We start from the raw sequence: 21368 nt of genomic DNA, 5'->3' as shown, positions 1-21368 counted from the left end.
TCAGTCTTTGAAGCTTCTTGTCTCTAGGCACAACTGAATACCGAAAACATCCACATAAGCATGCTATTTTTTGTTCAGCTGTTTGTGTCTCTCTTCTAAATAACTTGGTACTTCCTCAGAACGGGAAGTGATAAAGATGGAGGAAATAACAGGGGACAGTTTTGTTGTAGGAGATCCTTGCTTTTGTTCAAAGTCTCAKTCCTCTTTTCTACACCCACATATGCTTTTTTAACACTTAGTTTTCTGAACACTAAGAAAGAGAACATTTTGAGACTGCTTGGGATATCAAATAATCTGGACACAGAAGCTGTCAGTAAATAATGTTCTGTGTGTGACTAGCCCTGGTGGTGAATTGTTAAGCAAAAGACTCTTTGCCTTATAAAAGTAGTTCTTAGACTAAAATGAGCACCGGGCCTTCAATCTTTAAATTTACATTAATTCTCTTTTTAATGAGCAATGCCATAAATATTGTCTCAGCTCATTAGATGTGAGCTGAACCAAGTATTAGCAAAGTGGCACATGCATAGTTTGTATAGTTGGGGGCCAAAAGTGATCTTTTTCTTTTTTTCTTTTTCTCTTTTTCTTTTTCTTTCTGTTTCTTTTTCTTTTTCATTTAATGTCTGTTTCTTAAGAATAACTGCCTCGAGTTTCAGAATCTTTTGTGCAGAAAATAATTCAAGTAAGAAATCTGGAACTCTATTTTATTTGAAATGGTCTGTGTTGCTCTAAAGGTCTGACAAGTTATTCCACCCCATAAACACTTCTGAAATGCCTGCAATATTAAGTTACCATAAAGCACAGTTTATAGAGACTGTTTAAAAATAAAATAATGAGAAATGGAATGGAAAACCTCCTAATTTGCTAAGATTAAGCTGAGGATAAAGAGACAGATTTTATGACATTAAATCAGGCTTTGTCCCTGATTGAAATGTGACACAGAAAGTGTACTTAGGACAAGAATAAATCCTGGGTAAGGCATTTAGAATCGAATGAGGCAATTCAACAGTACCTCTGGGTTTGTACATATAGGTTGAAATATTAAATATCAGAAGTAAGTAAGTTGGCAGTATAAGTTTATGCAAAGCTCCAAGCAGGAGAAAAATGGCTGCTCCTGGCAAATGGAATAGAGATATTGTATGCAGCCTGGAAGGCAGTGTGTTAAACTGGAAAGCTTTCAAATCCGGAGGCAGTAGAAAACAAGGGAGTAAAAGGGTTTATAGCAGTAATATGTGGAGATGAATGTCACAGCACATTGCAAATGGCCGAGGGAGAGAAGAATTCACTAAGGACCTCAATGAATGTCTGACCTTGAAGTGAGAAATCAGCTTCTGTGGGTGTTTTTTGACAAAAATAAAGGCATTTGATGGTAGGATCTGTACAATAAAATCCACTGAATTTTACCTGAGTATATTTAACARCACTGCCTTGGTCAGATGCTTTCCTCAGTGCTGTGTCCATACCTCCACAATAAGCAAAAAGTCAGTGACCTTGTTTTCAGAAGGCTGTTCTGCCATCAGAAGATCTGCTTCCCTTCTGAGTCAGATCTCTTTCCATTACAGCAGATTATTCCCTGTGCCCGTGAGTTTGGATGCAACAAATGCAATGATGGCTCAGTCAGATGCTGCCAAAGTGCCTGGCCTTCCTCTCTCTGCATCAAGGCAGCGGGAAGCTATCAGTGACCTCTCCATGTGTTTGACACCTGTAACATTCCACGGACACTCAGTGGCACACCTCTGGCTCGAGGCATGCTGTTCAGTGCATTTTCAATCCTGAATTACGTAAAGCTGAATTTCTCACGCAGCTGAGAGCTGGGGCTGCCGAGGATGCCGAGGGCATCCTGCTGGTCAGACGGGCAGCTCAAAGAGCYGGACACTGCAGAAGCTCAGCAGGCTCTGCTGGCTACCTGGGGAGAAGGCAGCCCCCAACTGGGGGAACCAGGAGGCAGCATTGGTCATCTCTGTTGGCATTCCCTGAAACTTCTCATGGGATCAGTTCACTCTAGAGAGATAACCCTGTCTCTTAATGAAAAAACCCTCCCCACTTTCTGCCCTGCAAATGTTTAATATGTTATGATTGGAGACAGAGGGCTTGCTGTAAATAAAATTTCTTTTTGCTGTTATTTTCTTAGTTCATTTTGATTTCATTATTCAGCACAGTGATGTGCACCATAAATGTGAGATACAGTGTCAACTCACCACAATCTAAATTATATGAATTTCTGTGAATTATCAGGAGTTGCTCAATATTCAAAATCAGTTTCATACCTAATAATTAAGTAAACTGCTGCTGTATGCTTTTGAATTGTTAAAGAATAAGCTGTAACTGATGATTCCAGCAGAATCATTTGGAGGAAGCTGACCAGTGAGATGATGAGGAAGACATCTATTGTAAAGTTCTGCAAACTAAAAAGAGCTAAATTGTATCACTAACAGCACAGTGGTATACTAAACTTGATTGACAAGTTCTAAAGTCTAGGAGGCTTTCCCTACCTGCATTCTATTAGAAGATAGAATGTGCTTTAAATGTGCTTCCAGCCATACATTTAAAACTTGGTAACAATGAGGGCCAGGTCTTGAGGATTCATTCTAATGAATCAGAATAATATCCTCCCTAAAAAATGTTGAATGGTTTACGATTTTGTAATTTTTTGCTTTCATACATGGCATACAGAGAGAATGTCAGGATGCCTTGGAAGTTTTCCTCTGCCATATCAGCAGCATTGCTGTTAGACAAATCCTCCTCTTTAAGAGTAGTTATGAGACTCTTCTCAAGATTATTTTCTGACCAAATTAGATCCTGCTGATCCATCCTGTTTATATCTGTGTTTACCAACAGCGTATTTGGTTATCTGCCACAGTTCAAGTTCATGAAGCAAGCAACATCCACATCTCACTTCTAGCTGGTTTTCATTCATGCTGCACATTGACAGCATGCAGGTTTGGCAAGCACATTCAAGCTTTAAAATGATTCCGTATGTTTTTGCAGCTGCCTCTGACATGTTTTAAGTGCACCATATTTACACCACAGGCAATGCAATATTCTCTGGGGCCTGGCTTGCCACATTGAGCTGTCTCAGCCAGTGTCATACCAGCTGCAGGAGAGCTTCACCAGCAGCTGCATCAGAGTCATGCTCTGCATTAGGGCCAGGGACCTCAAAAAGTGGCCATTATGCCTTTAAATAAACAGAGTTCAGAATGAATAAGTAAAGGCTGAGGAAGACAGGTAGACTCTAAAACAGAGGCAGGATGCAGGTGACCAGGTGATGTTAAGCAACAGTCCTGGGCTGTGTTGAGAAGTGGGAAGATGGGAAGTTCTGGGATTTGGTGGCTGCYGTGGTCTTTACAGCTGTGTATGGGAGGCTGGGCTTTGGATTCGGTGTGGGCAGGACTGGTGGGTGTGCGCATGAGCAGGATGATATGGTGTGTGGGATGGAGCTGGGCTGAAACGACCAGTGTGGATTGGACAGATGAAAACATCTACCAATTAGAGACTGGAACGTGATGTGTGAGAGTTTTTCTGGTTATGTAATCTGTCTAAAACCTTACTGATTGGTTCATTTYTCAAAACCGGGTAAAGATAAGGGAACCCTATAAAAGCCGCACTGTGAGCGGGGTCAGCTCAGACGGAGCTGAATATCACTACAGAAGAAAGAGCTGAAATTGCTATAGCTAAAAGGGCTGGAATACGAAGATTAATAAAAGAAGAAACCTGGACCTGCCTGCGTGTTGGAGTCGTGTTTCCCGCGGGGTGCGGCGGGGCCGGGGCGTTCGCAGGTGGCTGTCACTAGTCACCCAGTTCCTGGGTGAACAGATGCTAAACCTGAGGAACACGGCAGGAGCTGAGAGCTGCCTGGCTCAGAGACACTGCCTGAATCATCACCATGCTGCTTCTGACAAAAAGCAGTAGCTCGTTTTTATATTAAAAAATAACTCTCTCATATATTGCCTTACTCTGTAAAGAGGTGAATAATTTTGGCTCGTCTTACACGTAATTTCTTCCATGTAGTAATGCTAAGACASAAAATGGCTTACTATCTATTACTAGAAAAAAAAGTGAAGAAAGTTCTCAGTAAATCAACATGAAGCTCATAAACAAGGACTTTGTTCTATTTTAATGACTTTGGCAAAATATGCCAAAAACCTAAATATTTCCATTTTTTTCAGCAAGTAGCAGCAGATGGCTTTGCCTTTTAGCCTGGCTCTGTCATCTAAGTTCTCCTTGTTTAGAGTTTCAGATGAAAAGAAAAGAAAGAAAGAAAAAAAAAAAAAAAAGAGATAAGACTATACAAGTTGGTTTCATAAGGTAAATGACTATAACTGCTATGCAATATGATTGCAGGGTTGAGGTCTAATTAACAAACCATTCTTTTCTTCCAGAGAATATTTATACCACAAAGAAGTCAATAAGCTCTATTATAAATGTACATTTTTTATGATGTAACACAAATTTGCTTTCTAGTTAGTGTAATTTCTCTATCTACAGCTAAAAGTCTCAGGTAATTTATGTCAAAAAAAAGTTAAGTCTTCAACAAACAGCTATTCCCTTGATGAAAATACTGGCATAATACCAGGAAATGTAAGTGCGATTACTGTTGTATAATTCCTTAAAATTTATGAAATACTTACTTTTTCTTCAAAGCTTAATTTGACACTTTTTTTTTAAGCAGAAATAACAGAAGAACCAGGAACCAAAATGCGTATCTTTAATTTTGGAGGGCTGGTCTTTGATTTTTTTCTTTCCATTCTTTATATTAAAAAAGCACAAAAAAACCCTCTACAAAATAATTTAACTATGTTATTGTGAGTTGAACTATTTTTTGGTATGAAATGCACCCTGGAAAAAAATTGCTGCTAATACAAGCTACCAATACGAAACCAATGTTTTTCTCCTAAGACATCAAAATATTGCACACCTCAAATAAAAATTTTTTAAAAAACCAAGTTTTTTGATGGCTTTCCTTTGGAAGATTGCTGTTAAAATGCATTATTGCAGGCATTGTGCTCATGACCTACATAGACAAATAACAGACAAGGAAGGTTCTTTTTTGGAAAGAATTCATTGCTGTAAGTGTACCAGCAAATACTTGCTAAGAAATCACAACCAGGACATTTTATTGCACAGGCTTAGAGAGTGGTATGTGCAGCATTGACTTGGCAGAAAATCACTTACTCTTGTCAGGGCAATAGGTCCTCCATATGCAAACCTCAGCAGAAATATTTGAAAAAAATCATCCAAGTTCAGGGAAGTGTAGAACCACAGTGGAGATGTCCAGTGGATTTAGGAGGAGAAACTGAAGTCACTTCAGCTTAAACAGAAAGTAGATGGGAGCTCCTGACCAGAACTATGGTRGAAGGACTTTAAAGTAAAAGCATCAGGGCAGACTCTTAGTTTCCAATGCCAATCTCAGTAGTGGACCTGAAAAATCTGAAAAGAGTTAAAGAATTGGTACTGAGAATAATATAGCAAACTTCCCTGCTCAAATAGAATTTTTGAGTGACTGACCCTAAGGAATCTTCAAGAAATGCTGACTTGATTCTATGAAGCACGTTGAAGTCTGAGGACATGTTTTTGTTGTTGTCAAAAATGGAAGCAGGCCAAACACAGCCTCCTGTGCTCAGGAAAGCCCCATGCTCAGGAGAACATTCTACTCTCAGCTCTTGTTATGTTTTTAAATAGTAAGACATTGCTGGATTTGCTACAGATAATTCACTTTGGAAGCCATAGTTAGGCAAACTATGAATTTTTTTGTCACCAAAGTTTAGACTTYAAACCAGTTTAATACTGGTCCTGTTTTGTTTTTGTAGAACCTCACCAAACTCACTGAAATTTTTACAGTAGCAACCCAGTTCTCCAAGCGTCCTAGACCACAGCTTTGAAACATCTAGATTTCCTAAGGCTTCTCTCTGGTGACTGCCTTCCCTATTCTAAACTGAATTCTTATGTCTTTGGTGCTGACACAGTGTGCATTATCAACCAAGTTCAAAAACAGTCTCCTCAGTTAAAATTAATTAAAAATAGAAGTATGCTGGCATTTTAAAGGAAGATATAATGAGTGCTCACACATCTGCCCTCTATCCTGCTCAGAGTCATTGCTTTTTCTGTGCCTACACAAGATATTCTTGTTACCTCTGATACCAGCTGTTATCCTGCATTGGTTTARTCCTCGGATGCTTTATGAAACTGTCAACCTTGTTTTCAGTAATTTTGCTTATTTTTCACTTTCTATATACTTMTTTCTTTTATTTAAGGCACTGGAAAATGTACAATTAAGTCAAGTTCATCCAGTTGTTGCAACTGCAACAATTATCAATGGGTGCACTGGAAATGCACACAACAGGAGTTTTTTTCTCTTAGCCCTGTCACAGTTTCTTTGAGAAATCACTTCTTTGCTTCCTTTAAAACCCAAGGGATTTTTGCATGGCAGTGCTCTGAGCTTATTCATGCCTGCCCATTCTGTAAAGTATCCTTCTGCTGAAAACYGGTGTCAGTGGTGAGCCCTCTTCTAAGGATATGCCCCCATGCTGTTGTCAGCTTCATTGAAAATGAGACATTGAAAAGGAGACTCTTTTCTTGTGTAGGAACTGTCACCTACTGTTTAAGCATAAAGCAGCATGCTGAGCACTCTTCCATGTGAAAATGCTTTCAAATACAACTCTGAAAACAGAAGAGACGAATCATTGAGTGTATTGAAGGTGATGGTAAGACGTCCCCCCCAACCCCCCCATCCCAGGTTTAAAAGAGTGAAGCTAAGTAAATGGAAGAGAATGGCAAATTTTAGGTCTTCAATAAAATCTATAATTTCCTGCCTGATACTGCAAGAGACAGAAAAGGAATACTCTGGCTCCCCTCTGCTYAGGAGATCACACTTTGGAAAGGGCAAGACTACGAGAAGAATGGAGGTCTAGTACCTTTACATCAGAATTGGGAGGTTGATCTGTAAAAAATGTTTTTCTCCGACAGATAAATTCTGCAGCATTGTGCTACTTGGGAAATGCTACTTTCAGGGTAGTAGCAGGGATCTTGAGGTGTGCTTGACTGGAGGAAAGTACTTATAAGCTGTTTTTACCAAATAGTTTTGCGAATTTGTTTTAGCATATCAATCACCTTTTTTACCATGGCAGAAGAGAAATGCTGCAAATGACAGGGCATGGTTTATTGGATGTGCTGTTACATTGCACTAGCTCCCAAATAGCTGAAATCTGTTTAAAATATTATTAAGAGAAAATAACTTGTTACTTGGAAAATATAAGTTAAAGTCTTAAAATTCCTAGTGGTGACTACTTGAATAAAAGGAGCCAGGAACAAGGATTAGTGACATAGACTGAGCAAAGACAAAGAAATTCTGATTCCTTGTTTTTGCATTTACTATTACTGGTGAAATAAAGAAAAATATAGTAATAACAGACTTGAACCACTAAATTTAATGTAAAAATATCTTTAGGTRATGATATCAAATGGTGTTTACTGTCCATGTCCAAGGTGTAGGGAGGAATGGGGTTGTCTCCCCTCCTCAGCATGTTTTCATATTGTGCTGAACAGCTGTGCCTTCAGGTCTATTTCAAGCCTTTCAAAGTTTGGTTCAGTTGGTTGTTGGCTTCTTTTTTCCTTCTCTCCTCTTTCATAAAAGATTATACTGAGAGAAATGATAGGGTAAGCTTTGATGGCCACTGATGCCTGTATTACCAGTCTAGCCAAAAKGAGCAGTGAATCCCCACCTGCCAGACTCTGTGTAGCTGTTTCCTTTGGGTGGTATTATGGCACCTCTCCATATCAGTCCTGTTTGTCCTGGCCATCTGGAAAGAATTATACATAATGGAAGTGGTGGAATACACTATTTGAGGAATTTCTAGGTCCTTGCTGAGTCAATTAAGAGTAACTGGCAATTTGTCTTCTTGCCTTGGTGGAACTTTCAYGCCTTTGTCCACACAGCACTCAGCAGATCTTCACAGCCCCTTCTGGGGTGGCTGCCTCAGAGCACAGGAGCTCTGAGGCATAAGGCATAAGAAGTTGTTCCTTGACATACATTAAATTAAAATTCATCAGGATCAGCTCACTGTCATCAAAGATCCTTTGCATCTTCCAAGGATGGGTTTCCATGTGGGACAGGAGCCTGACCAACTAGCCTGTCTTTAAAATCCAAAGGCTTCTTTACTTCAGCCAGGTTTTGCATAGACACAGTTCTAGGAGAAACCCATAGTCAGGATAATACAAAAGGAAGTGAGACACGCTTATTCTGAAATTCCAGAAGCTTACCCATAAGATCTCTCTCTGAAACTTGAGGCAGGAGACTTTAAATCTGTAAATTTTCTGCCCTCTTACCTCAGGACCACAATTTAAAATTGATTAACTATTCTGAGTCCTGTATATTTTCTGCAATTTGTTACATGCTGGGTGCTCATCAGCATTGTAAATGCCAGTTCCTTAATAAGCAAACTTTTCCTTTGCAAATGTTGCATAAAATACAGGTACCTATGTAAGCAGTGGGATTTTTGCAAAGCAAGTTTGTCAGACTTCACACTTGATGCCATTTCCTTGTGAATGTTGTTGCTAAATGCATATGAGTCATAAATTGAATTTCATAGTTTCTCTCTCCTCCATAGCCAATTTTCAGTGTAAAGACGTATTCAACCAGTAAACTATATTTTGAGCTACATTTAAATGTGTTTAGGCCTAAGAAAATTATTAACATTCTCATTATTAAAAAAATTCAAATGGACATAATTTCAAGCACTTTATTTCCATAATCACAACAAGCTTAATTCCCACATAAATGATTTGGGGGCAATGCTTTTAAATGTAAACTTGCACTGTTACTTTGTAGCATCTCTTAAAATGTAATCATTCTAAAGCAAAATTTTGTGGTGTTGTCTTAATTTTATGCTCAAAATCACCTTTTTATAAATTTTGTTTTCAGATTTCTAGTTTAATTGTCCTAGTTCTATTAGGATAGTTTCCATGCTAAAAAGAACATATTCTGCTGAATTTGGGCTACCATGTACTGGGTAACTGAGTAGCCAAAATATGCCACAAACTGCTCATTGAATAACGAAATCATAGACGGAAATGTGGGATGATTCTTTCTTCAGYTGTGGGGTTCTCCTCAGCCAAATGAAGGTTTCCAACATCACTCATCAAATGTCCTATTTGTATTATAAATAAAAAATGCTAGTAAACATAATGATGTATATATTTTATATGACGTCTTTTTTTAAAAAAACAGAGCAACAGTTTTCTTGTAGAAATTAGTTTAAATGATTTAGTAATATTTCATGTGCRTATTTTCACTCACAGTAATAGCTTTTAAGTCTAACAAGTGTTTTCTTTCAAACTGTTGTATTTTTTTTTAGTTCTTGAACAAAATCATAGAAAGATTAAACGCAAAGCCCAACATTTTCCTTTGGAAAYTCTTTATGCCTCTCCGAATATTTGTTTGCTTGCGGGTTTTTTGTGTTTCCCTTCAAAATTCTAGATTCTCTGAACAAAATACCTTATCCACACTAGATGTTACTCTTACCAAAGATACAGTTATTTTGGAAAAACTTCTGCCATCAAGAGCTATTGATTCATTGTACAATGTACTTCAGCTACTTCTACTTTCTTAGGGCAGAAAACAAGCAGGTAAAAGATAATTTTTTCAAAACTGGGATAGCATTTTCAGCAAATAAGTCCAAAAGCAAGCAGAGAAGCAGTTTCTTTAAAGTACTTTTCAAATAAAAGGTATAAAATAAAACAGTGCGATAATAACAACTTGGACGTTGCATGATGGTTTGAGTTATAATGAAATGCTGCCAGAAACCATCTGACTGCAACCATGGTGTTGTTTCACAAGGTGGCACAACTACTCTTCATATTGTGCACGTATACTTTTACTCAAACAATATCTAATCAGGCTCCCTGGGAAGCTGTATAAGAGTTTACCTGTATTCCAATCAAGAAAGCATAAGAAAGGTCTCAGTCATAAGCAAGATTTCAGGCCYGGTCCAGGGCTTGTTGAAATCAGTAAGCAGCTTTCCAATGTCTTCAATGAGAATTTAATCGTTTATCCATGACAGGTTTAAACTCTCCTGCCAGGCTTTCTAATCCTGTGTGTGATTAGCTACAGCAGACATCACGTTAAACTTCTCAGGAAAAATCAGCTCATAATGCTTAGCGCTCATCTGGCTTTTTAGAAATCTTACTATGATTACYACTACACTCATCTAGTAAAAAGAACTAGAAGCTGACACATCCATAATCCTACCAAATTCAATGGGATGGCATCTCAGCAAATTCAGAATACTGGCAAACTGGAAAGGTGGATTCTAATTAAAATTCTACATATTTATCTCTCTTAATGTTACAGTATAATCTTCATATWCTTAATCCAAACTTTGGAAATTTGTCTCTTGGATCAAGAGGGAAAAGTGACATAATATACAAAAGAATTTTTTTTTCCCTGGCTTTGCATAAAAATTGCAAAACAATGTTATAGCAAAAATTAATGAAGAGGTTGAGTCATTATTTTCCTTCATCCAGTCATTTCAAGCTGCAGACTAGGATATTCCATTAGGTGTCTTTGATGTCAAACCTGAGTAAAGTCATATTTGAGTAAAATTCCTAAAAAAAAATAGAAAAAATATTGCTTGCTATCAACTTGTTTGYAACCTCTTTAACAGTTCTTAAAAAAGGATTGCATAAATGCATGAAACCAACATGCCTAGGATCAGACTTCTGACCACACAGTYCTCTTCTAATTTTTCCTTTTAAGATGTCATATGGTTAATTTATACTAGATGTTAGAAGAGGGCATGCATATGTGTTTATTGTCACTTCTGTTTTGGTTCATTTATGATGAAAGATAGCTATTCTGTTCTTCCTCTGGGAGCAATTGCTGTTCACCCCTGTAGACATCATACTTGTTCCTTTCTAGAGYTTTCTTCTAAGTTTTCTTCAAAGTGGATTTATTTTAAACTCTATTTAGTTTAGATTTTTATTTACTCTGCCAGATTTTTGATTTCAAATTGCTTTAGCAATCTTAAAGCAGTGCTCTCTACCTTCCCCAAACCACACCACAAAGTATGTCACACATTTTCCTGACATACATTGCTGCAGTCTGCAGATGAAYCAGTAATGTATTTGTGTACATAGGATACTGCTGTTGCTATTAGAAATAGSTTCTATTTTACCTTCTTCTGTTTCCAAGGTGGAAAAAAGAAAAAAGGTATCTTGTGGCCAGGTTGATCAAATGATAGTGTTACCTTTGTCAGTAAAACAATTAGTAAAAGCTGTTACAACTAGAACTTCTAAAGTCTTATGAACATGTTTTACCATTTTGAAAGAAAACACTACACAGATTATTTCCCCACTGTAGGTATTTCAGGGGACTTATGTTAGGCAAGGAAGGTTTTTACTTTCAATCTTGTTTCTCCATACAAGCTGTTCTCAGACTGCATTGAGAATGTGTTTGCTGAGGTTCTTTAAAAAAAAGATAAATTTTCTCCTGTGCTCCTTACAGCTCTYGCTACCTCTCTACAGGTTTGATTTACAATAGCTTTCTATCCTAAGCACATATGGAGATACAATACATTGCTGACTTTCTTTCAAATGGCAGAAATTACTTCCTTTGATCCTTATATCTGTTCCTAAAGTAGTAGGCAATAATGTGTAACAAAAGTGTTCAAATCYTTTTAAACCACTTGAGGCTATGTCTTTCATACAAGCCCATGGCTGTGGGGGCACCTGAGAAGGAAGAAAGTAAATACTGCTGTCCACCACTTAGAACATTTCACTGTATCCTATGTAAAGGTGGGAGCTATATAGGGAGGTGTTCTATTCATAAAGAGAGTAATTTTTTCTCATTTATTTGTATTCTAAGAAGAGAGGAAAATAACTACAAAACAGATAAAAGATAAGATAAAATGTTTGAAAGAGGAGCAAAATAAAGCAGGTTAAATAAAATTTACATATAAATTGCCTTTGTCAACTTTAGTGTAAAAATAACTTTTCATAAATAACAGAACAAATGTTAAATCTTAAGGGACTTTCCRATGTATGGATTTTCCTCCATAGTCTACCATATTAATAAATTTCGAGTTCATTTAAATCTGAGTATGGRGCTCCACACTTACATTTAATTAAATTGCAGGTCATGTAGTTTGGTTTTTTCCTCCAAATAAAAGATGCATTGAGTAACAGTTGATGTCGTGAAATCATCTTGAATCTAAAATTTGAATTACTGATGGATTTTCAGAACTGCATACAATTCTAGAAGACACAAAGGTTTTGCTTTTAGTAATGCCTGTTGCACTTCACTGATCTCGGTCAGGAACAGGACTGAGCATCAGAATTGTCTCTGTAGACAATAGTGAAGGAGCAAGATGTTGCATTTGGCCTTCTGCTGCAGCAGCTGTCATTTCTCAGCAAGGAAATGGTGGTAAGACTGTAAGGACACAAGGCACTGATCTCTCTTGAAAGAAAAGGGTGTATTTATCCAAAATCTGGCTGGGTCCAATGCCCAGTAAAATCAACAGAAAAGGCTTTAAAAATATTCAGTTGGATGGCTGTGAGGGTTAATAGATTGGACATGTAACTACCTCCCAAAATAAAACTTTACATAGAAATGCAAATGGCTATACAGCCCAATGTTCCAGTAATTCAAACACAACGTAAAAATATCAAATTCAGTCATAAACCCTGTGGAGTTCAGGAACGTAAGAATAAAAATGAAGACAGTAAAACTATTTCTTAGTCAAGACACSATTAATGCATATGATTAACCAGGTGCATATGAATAAATATATACTAACAAAAATGTTAAAGGATGGTTGGCAGTTGCAACTACTGCTCTGTAAATTATATCAGTATGTCTCCACAATGAATCTGAATGCCCAAGGGGAATTTCAAGCTTAAAGTTCCTCAAAGTTTGCTCCACAAAGACAATTTAAATTTCTTTATTTTGCAGATGGTTGTGCTAGCTTTGACATGAGCTGTTTTTGTAGAGTGGGCACATTGTTGTCTATCACTTAGAGCCAAATGCTGTAAATTTTCTTTAATCGCACACACCGAAAAGGGAGCTATTCACTGATTCATGATGATTTTTTTAAAGAATGAAAATGAAAAWGGAGCGAGAAAAGTTTTGGTTTGGATTTAAAGACTTCCACCCTACTGCAATTTTTTAAATTTGGTTAGTGATAGCAATAGCTCCAGTTCTTTCAGTAATTAATATATTCCAGTCTAAATTTCTTCTTTCTTGCATYGAGCATATCCATTTGCCACCACTTTTTGTGAGGATTTCCTTTTTTGGTTTTGAAAATGGCACTCATTGCCRTTATCCTTTCTTAACTTCCTAACAGAACACTTAAAGGGCAGCTAGATTTAGTCATTGTTTTCCACTTTTGGCTGCTATGAAGATATTTTAAATGGACTTTTAGACAATTTGTAAAGATATTTCTGAACTCAGGTACAGGACTGTTACTATTTACCACTAGATGCCACCGTTGCTCCTATAAAAATAGTCCAGTCTATGTCTTTGTCCATTAAACTCCACAAACCTTCAACAGATTTCTCTGCAGTGTATCAAAATATTAAACTAAAAATATAAATGCTGATAGATACACACCTTATATTCGATTTCTTTGTAAACTATTTTGATAACACACAACACCTTAAGGCTCATTTTCAACTCAGAAGGGTGTAAAGGGCTTTATGGTCACCTCTCATGGGTTTACCTGCCCTTTTTGTGACAAGCTGTCAGATCTGAGGAGTCAGTGCAGCTGACACTGAAGTAATTTCACTATATGCATAAGCAGTGGAAGTGGCTTCGTGTCATACATTGTACTGCGACCCCAGAGCAGCAAGTTGTCTGAAAATTTAGGACACCATTATGATGGGGCTGTGTAGGTCTCAAGGATCTGTTACTACTGGAGGTTGTACCACACCTGACTCACCAGCACCCAGCAAATCCCAGCTGYTGGCAAGGAGCTGGCAGGAAAGGATGGGTGATAGCATTTTTAAATGCAATACTCATATGGAAAGCCCATTGTAAAGRCTTTCTGGAGGCCATCCTTTCCGCTTGTCTGTTAGTAGCTTGGGGAAGACAGACACAGGATCTCCTACCTTGTTGCTCACACATCTCAAATGGTGTTCATACGTCCAGACACAATGCTTGGGCTGTTGTTTTTAGTGGTGACAGCTGGAGTGAACACCTAGTGCCTTATTGATTGGTGCTACAAATGTGCCAGCCTGTGTACACGTGGAGAGGAAATTAATGATAAGAGTGCTTTGAAAAGACACTTAGTCCTGGAAAAGCCACAGAATATGCTTCTTGAGCCTGATGCTTCCACATCTCAAAACCACAAAGAGCGCACAGCCTGCTTACTGCATGTGGTGGAGTCATTTGGAAAAATGGCAAATAACTTCAGTAAGTGGCCTCTTCATAGCTAAAGACCATGCAGAGTAGACTTTCTTTATTAGGAGGGTAAAGTGGTATCTGTCTTTTTCCAAAAAGAAATATAAAATTACAGTTTTCTCTCMCTATTCCCATACTTTTGCTAACAACACAGAACACCATTCTCCATACTCCTCCTGCCACCTTGACATGTGTCTGACAATGAATAACACCACAGATTAGCCACCAAAATGGGTGATTTTCCTAAAAATTGTTAGATAGATGGCACAGGATCTGTTRTTTCAGTGTACTTCAGTGAAACAATAGATGGATGTGAGGAGCAATTTATGGGCTTTTGCAGGAGATAGACACCTTGTGTGATTAAATAAGGGATGTATATAAATATGGAGAATATGCAGACAACCTTAAACSTCAGAATTAAAACTCTCCCTGTAGGCACAGTGACCCGGACGTTTAAATCCTGCATTAAGTCAGTCATCTTGGGCTGTAGACAGTGCCATTACCCACAGGTTGGGAGGATGAGGAAGCAGTATCCCGGCATCCTGGGGCTCACGAGAACCAAAGCAATATTAATAATACCAATCATACTAACACTACTAATACTAATTATATACTCAGAATATAATCCACATCACAGGAAAAGGCACTCTTGGCTGGGCTGTTAACTGTCCAGGGCAGAAAGCAGAGGCCAGGCTTGGGGCAGCAGAGCAGGCTTCTCTCCTCCCGAGAAGACCCCGCGGATCTGCCTTCCACAACCAGCCCTGTGCAGCAGASGAGCGGGCGGGACGGTCCTGTCGGAGGATGCGGAGCCCCGGGCGCTGATGAGCCCCCTGCTTCACCCGCGGTGACAGCGGCACCGGGGCGCACCGGGGATCTGGGAGCCAAGCGAGCCAGCCGGGTGTAGCCCCACCGCGCCCCACCCTTCGCACCGCCCGRCGGGCGGCCCCGGCCCCRGCCCCAGCCCTGCCCGGGCCCCAGCGGGCAGGAGGGTCGCCGGCGGGCGGCGGGGCCGCTCCGGGGGCCGAGGCCGAGAGAGGGGGATCCACGAGCGGCACCTAAAAAAATCGTTTCCTTCCGGAGCGGCGGCCGCGGCCGCTTCTCCGGCGCAGTTCGGGTGCCGGCGGCGCCCTCCGGGGTGAGGCGCTCGGCAGCCGCGGAGGAAGGCGGCGGGCGCTGCGCGGGGGCCGGGGCGGAGGAGGCTGAGCGGTGGGAGGGGCGGGGAGGGACCAGCCGCCGCGGGGACAAGGTGCCAGCGGAGCGGAGGCGCCGCCGCTCCCGCTCCGCCGCCCTCCCGCCTCAGAAGTTTGACTCGGGAGCAGCGCAGCCGCCCGGGCCGCCGCGGCGGGGCAGGGAGCCGCGGCGAGAGACGCCGTGCCTGAGGCCGCCGCGGGACGGGGGTCGCCTCCGGCGGGACGCCGGCGGCAGTAGCGTTGCTCCGGGAGCCGCCCCGCCCGCGACATGGCAGCGCGATCCCGGAGACCCTGGCTGAGCGTGGTGCTGGGGCTGGTGCTGGGTTTCACAGCCGCCTCCTGGCTCATCGCCCCTAGAGTGGCCGAGCTCAGCGAGAAGAAGCGGCGCGGCGCCAGCCTCTGCTCCTACTACGGCCGCGCGGCGGGGCCGGGGGCGGCCCGGGGCGCGGCGGCGGCGGGCGGGCAGCAGGCTCCACCGGAGGCAGCGGCGGTGCTGGGCGGCACGAGTTTCAGGAGCAGTCCCTGGGAGCTGCCGCCGGCGGCGGCGGAAGGCACGGTCTCCAGCCCCGCTGCCGGCGGGGAAGGGGAGCCGGAGGAGGAGGACGAAGGCGGCGAGAAGCGGAGCGGCCGGCCTGGCGGCAGCCACAACGGGAGCGGGGACTGGGGGGGCGCCCAGGGCTGCACCAAGCCCCGCAACTTCCTCTACGTGGGGGTGATGACGGCCCAGAAGTACCTGGGCAGTCGGGCGGTGGCGGCGCAGCGGACGTGGGCTCCCTCGGTGCCCGGCCGCGTGGAGTTCTTCTCCAGCCAGGGCTCCGCCGCGCCCCCCGGGATGCCACCTCTGCCCGTCGTCGCCCTGCCAGGAGTGGACGACTCTTACCCGCCGCAAAAGAAGTCCTTCATGATGATCAAGTACATGCACGACCACTACCTGGACAAGTACGAGTGGTTCATGCGGGCGGACGACGACGTCTACATTAAAGGTGACCGAGGCGCATCCCACCGGCGGGAGGCAGGGAGGAATGGGAGCCGTGTCTGGGAGCCCGGCGGGGTCCCAGGTTGGGTCGGGGGGACTTTCGGTTCCCGCCTGGGGTAGGGAGCGCACGGGGTACCTCGACCTACCACCGCCCCGTCGGTGTTTGCCTCCAGCCCCAGAGTGCGGGGCACGGGGAGCCGCCCCATCCCTGAGGGACCCCGACGTGCCCGGCTGGGCCGTCTCTGCAGAGGCCGAGACTCCTTGGAGAGCCGACACTGCGGGTTGGACCACGCCGGGCACGGTGAGCGGTCCTTCGGATGGGCGTGTGGTCCCGGTGCTGCGGTCCCCGCCCTCGCCTCCGTGGCGATCCGCCGGGCGAGCCTCGGCCGTGGTCCGCGGAGAGGCTCCGGTCCGACCCGGCGCGATGGGCAGCGGGGCACTGCCGGACCCGCCACCCGGCCCCGGGGTGTCTGAATGTCCCGCCTTCTCCCCGGCCCCTGAGCGGAGGGGGTGCGGGGCTCCTCGGGAGCGGTGCTGCTGTCACCCGTAGGCTCTCCGCCTTCCTCGGCCCTGGGCTGGGCGAGTGCAGCCGCCGTGGGCTCCGTGTGAAGCTGCTGTGAAGATGCTGGCATGCATCGCGTGTCTCCGGACAGCACCAGCCCTGCTCCCGTGCGAGTTTCATGGCACCGTTAGGACTTGCTGTTCTGCAGCCTGCTTCCTTCCTCTCGGTCTGCTCTTGTTGCTGGCATTATTTGTGCCGTGTCCCGCGCTTAGGAAAGAGAAGCTGAAGTTGTAAGCATGAGCTCAGGTTGTGAGCTTGGTTGCTTACACTGGTTTAAGTTCATTGGAGGTAGCTGCACCCTTCCCTACTTTTTTGTCTCGTCATTTTGAGTAATTTAATGGTCTGCCTGCTCATCATTTGTCATTCTCCTGTCAAATACTTGCACATGTACACATGTAAATATGTACATATATACGTTCACTAGCAGACGTGCAGTTGTTTTCTTTGAGCTCGCTTCGAAGTTGCTCTGAACCTGTTTTAACTAGTTCCATGGTGCCAAATTTAACTTTTTTTGGAAACTTTTAATTCAAATAAATGTAAAACAAAATATCTTAAAATAACTCGGTGAGGGGTTTGGAGGAAAACTGTAAACAGTGTAGCACTGAAATGAACCAGAGTTACTTTTTCTCTAAGAACTACTGTGTAATCACACATGTTTTTCTTGGTTTATTCAGATTTGCTCTGGTATTTTCAAAAATTAATCCTATTAAAATCTTACCTGGTATTTCCCYTCCACTTCATTTCTTCCCCAGCCTGGAATTGTTGTCCAAGTTGAGAGAATTTTCTCATCAGTATTGTTTGAACGGAGCAGTTTGCTGATAAAACTTCAGTTTTGACCATATTTCAGCTCTTGTCTGAAGGACAATGTCATTCTAATGTTAATTTTTTCTAAAAAGTGAAATTTTCCAAGGATGTGTTTTGGAAGTGGTTTCCTGTGACAGTCTCAGGTGCTTGTTATATTTCTGTAAAAGCTTGAAGTACAGAAAAAGAGATGGCTGGCAAAGTAGTCAGAGAAATAATAGTAATATTTTCTTTTTGTCAGGTGAAAAATTGGAGGAATTTCTTCGCTCACTGAACAGCAGTAAACCTCTGTATTTGGGGCAGACTGGYCTGGGTAATATTGAAGAACTCGGAAAACTCGGGTTGGAGCCTGGAGAGAATTTCTGCATGGGAGGGCCCGGAATGATCTTCAGCCGGGAGGTTCTCAGGAGGATGGTGCCTCATATAGGTGAATGCCTTCGAGAAATGTACACTACTCATGAGGACGTGGAAGTGGGCAGGTGTGTCCGAAGGTTTGGAGGAACCCAGTGCGTTTGGTCCTATGAGGTGAGTGACAGTGTAAATTAGAGTGTGCTATTTGTTTATGGAGTTTTTAATCTTCGAGGTAAGTAGCTGTATCTGTGATCTCTTTCCACCTAAATTATCTTTCAGTGCTTGCATCAGAAGCACTGCAGAACTGTGAACTGCAGACTGTAAGGATAAAAGAGAGGAAAACAGTCAATTGCTGTACTCATACTTATTCCTACTCTTGTCTTTTGGTTTTCATTGGTGAYGATTACTACAGCAATGTTGTTGCTTTGCTCTAGAGCATTACCTAGAGAGTTTCAACATAATCCTTGACAGGAAGCTGTTGTATTTGCTATACACTGTACAGGTCATATCTTTCTAAGCAGATTGTTTTAAGTWTAGATATGCATGTGGCATTTGCTCTGCATCACATTCTCTTAAAATATGTTGTGCCATTTGAAGAACTGTCTGTATTTTCTTCATTACTCAGATGTATTTTATTCRAGCTCGTTATTGACAAAAGCAGAAATAAGTGTTGTTTGGTTGGGTTTTTTGGTACAGAAATGAAATTTGTTACACCGCCTTTCTATTATACAAATTTAATTGTGGTTTTCTTAGTGTAGAACAGTGYTAAAATGTATTAAGAACACATGCAGTGTAAGAAAGTTTCCTATGCTGCAGTAATTTTAGGAACAAATTACTTCATTTAGTGGTAACATTTTCTGAAGTAATAAGAATATGTTGCATTACGCAAAAAAAATTATTTACAATGCCATAACTAAAATTCATAACAAATGCTGATTTCTCTGGGAATTTTGTGGTTATTTGCAAGACTATCTCTGTAGATAGAAATAGACTAAACATACAACTACAMGAAAGGGTAAATGGTGATAGCTGTTATGATGAATATTGTTTCACTTGTTTTGACCAGTTCTTTAATACTAATATGTGCTTACTCTTGTGGCACTCCCTCATTAATCAGGAAAAATGCATTTAAATAGGCTTCAGAAAGAGATTATGTGCTATTTAATGACAAAGAGACAGAAAAAARATGTTTTGTGCAATAGTGTTTTTCTGAATAGCCCAGGGAAAGGTGACCATTTATAAATGGCATAAATGTACGTAAACAGGTGAACAAAAGAAAATACTGTGTAGTTGGTACTAGACAGGTAGAAATCTTAGAGGGGCTTATCTTTTTCTTTACTTCACAATAGAAAGATGYTTATCGGGACTGTTTCATTACATGTTGTAAATGCCACTGTGAAATAATACACCTGTTGCTCTGGTAAAGCAGTGAAGGCATTCATGATGATGGTGGAAATTGATGTAGGACTATGTAGAACTAGTGGTTCTTAATCAGACTTCCAAATTGCACAGTACATTGACAGCCTAATCTTACACTCTGATCTGTTTGGGCTATGTCTGTACAAAGCTGTTTTTCCAATCCTTATGGGTATGTGATGCTTACTGTTCTGCATCAGATGGCAGCTTTATGATTCTGATGTGACACTTGTATCTTGGAAGGGATTTTGGTTTTGTTTTTCTGGCTTATCCTGTTGGGGAGAAATCTGTGTAAGATAAAAAAAATATCCTGATAATAGATAACGTAATCACTGTGGTTATAATTTATTTTGATGTTGAATGTCAGGAAATATTTGCTCAGGACAATGAGCTTAAGGGGGATGGGGCAAAAAAATACAGTGTTGGAGACTGATWACTATGACTGCCTAAAAGCTCAACTTTTAATGGTAGGATTGGGACCTGAAAACAGTATTTAAAAAAAAAAAATGTTTCTATGGGATCTGGAACAGAGTGACCCCAGTCTTGGTTGTCAGTTGCTTTTAAAAAATCTATGTCTGTGTAATCAAGAATAGAAGAAGGAAAAATACGTTGAGTATTGCAATCGTCTTTACTAATTTCTGACCAGCATTTCTGTCTGATTCTGAAGAATCTTTGACACTGTYCCCAGTGCAGAAGCTGCTTGGGAAGATGCAGATGATTAAGATAAAGCTGCTTAGGATGTTATCCCAGTGTTAAACCTATGTAGATAGGAAGGAGTAAAATAGGATGTCTGGGAAGAGAAGCTGCCTTTGTTCTTTAGTAGTTTTAGTAGTTTGTGCCTGTGCAGCAGTACGATACTCCACCTGAGCAGATCTATGTGTCTAGCAGATTGCTAGATTATTTGGTGACATGGGTGATTTTTTTTTTTCCCTTGAGGCCCTGAAACTTTCTTACGCTTTTTCATTCCTGCTAGATCAGAAACACTCTCTGTGTTCTAGAAGGGGAATATTCCCTCAGATACATGCACACAAAATCTAAGATTGGGGCCAGAACATCCTGTGTAGCCAGTTGCACTTTTATCCTGAAATCCTTTATATGTAAATATTGAACTGAGCCCTATTGAGATGCAAGATTATTGTGAACTTATTCGATTTTTGGTGAGATGCATAATTTATTGCATGTATTCTGTATGTTTTGCTAAAAACTAATACAAGATGGAAACAAATTAAAATTAATGGGAGCTCCAGAAGCTCCAGAAGAGTTGGATCATTGTTGCCTCATTTTTTACTAGATTTCTTTTCTAAGAACTGGATCGGAAAGTCAAAGAGTTGCTGAGAAAACCTGAAAGGCTTGATGTTTGCTGGGTGGCTCAGCTGGTGTAGTTAAGACAGGSTACCTGTCAGGGTTTATTCCAGTGCTGCTTGGGTTTAGCCAGTAAGTCTATGGTAGGTTGTATGCATAATGTAGTTGCTGACAAGAAGAGAGTTACAATTTTGCCTTTTCTCTCTCTTTTGGCTTCTTCTTTTTTTTTTTTTTTTTTTTTTTTTTTTTTTTTTTTTTTTTTTTTTTTTGTTTTGTTTTGTTTTGTTTTGTAAGAATGAATAAGAAAAGAAGAGGTTTATGAGCCCGCAGTGAGTTCAAAACTCTCATGTTTTGAGCTTTCTGGAGTTCTGCCAGATTTGAAGC

At 41.4% G+C, this 21368-nt stretch overlaps 1 protein-coding gene across 1 annotated transcript in view; it reads left to right on the top strand.

Annotated features, from left to right (window-relative positions):
• The first annotated feature begins 15616 nt into the window (after positions 1 to 15616).
• Positions 15617 to 21368, top strand: part of CHSY3 (chondroitin sulfate synthase 3) — a 135061-nt gene continuing 129309 nt past the window's right edge. The window contains exons 1-2 of the mRNA XM_057385129.1: positions 15617 to 16559; positions 18157 to 18440. Of these exons, the coding sequence (XP_057241112.1) occupies positions 15845 to 16559; positions 18157 to 18440 (999 nt within the window). The 5' untranslated portion in view covers positions 15617 to 15844. The remainder of the gene's footprint in view (positions 16560 to 18156; positions 18441 to 21368) is intronic.

The sequence above is a fragment of the Malurus melanocephalus genome, unplaced genomic scaffold, assembly GCF_030028575.1.
Source record: "Malurus melanocephalus ecotype Western Australia unplaced genomic scaffold, MMel_1.1 scaffold_15, whole genome shotgun sequence".
NCBI classification, from domain to species: Eukaryota; Metazoa; Chordata; class Aves; order Passeriformes; family Maluridae; genus Malurus; species Malurus melanocephalus.
The sequence above is the reverse complement of the archived record's forward strand: the minus strand, read 5'-3'. Positions and strand labels throughout refer to the sequence as shown.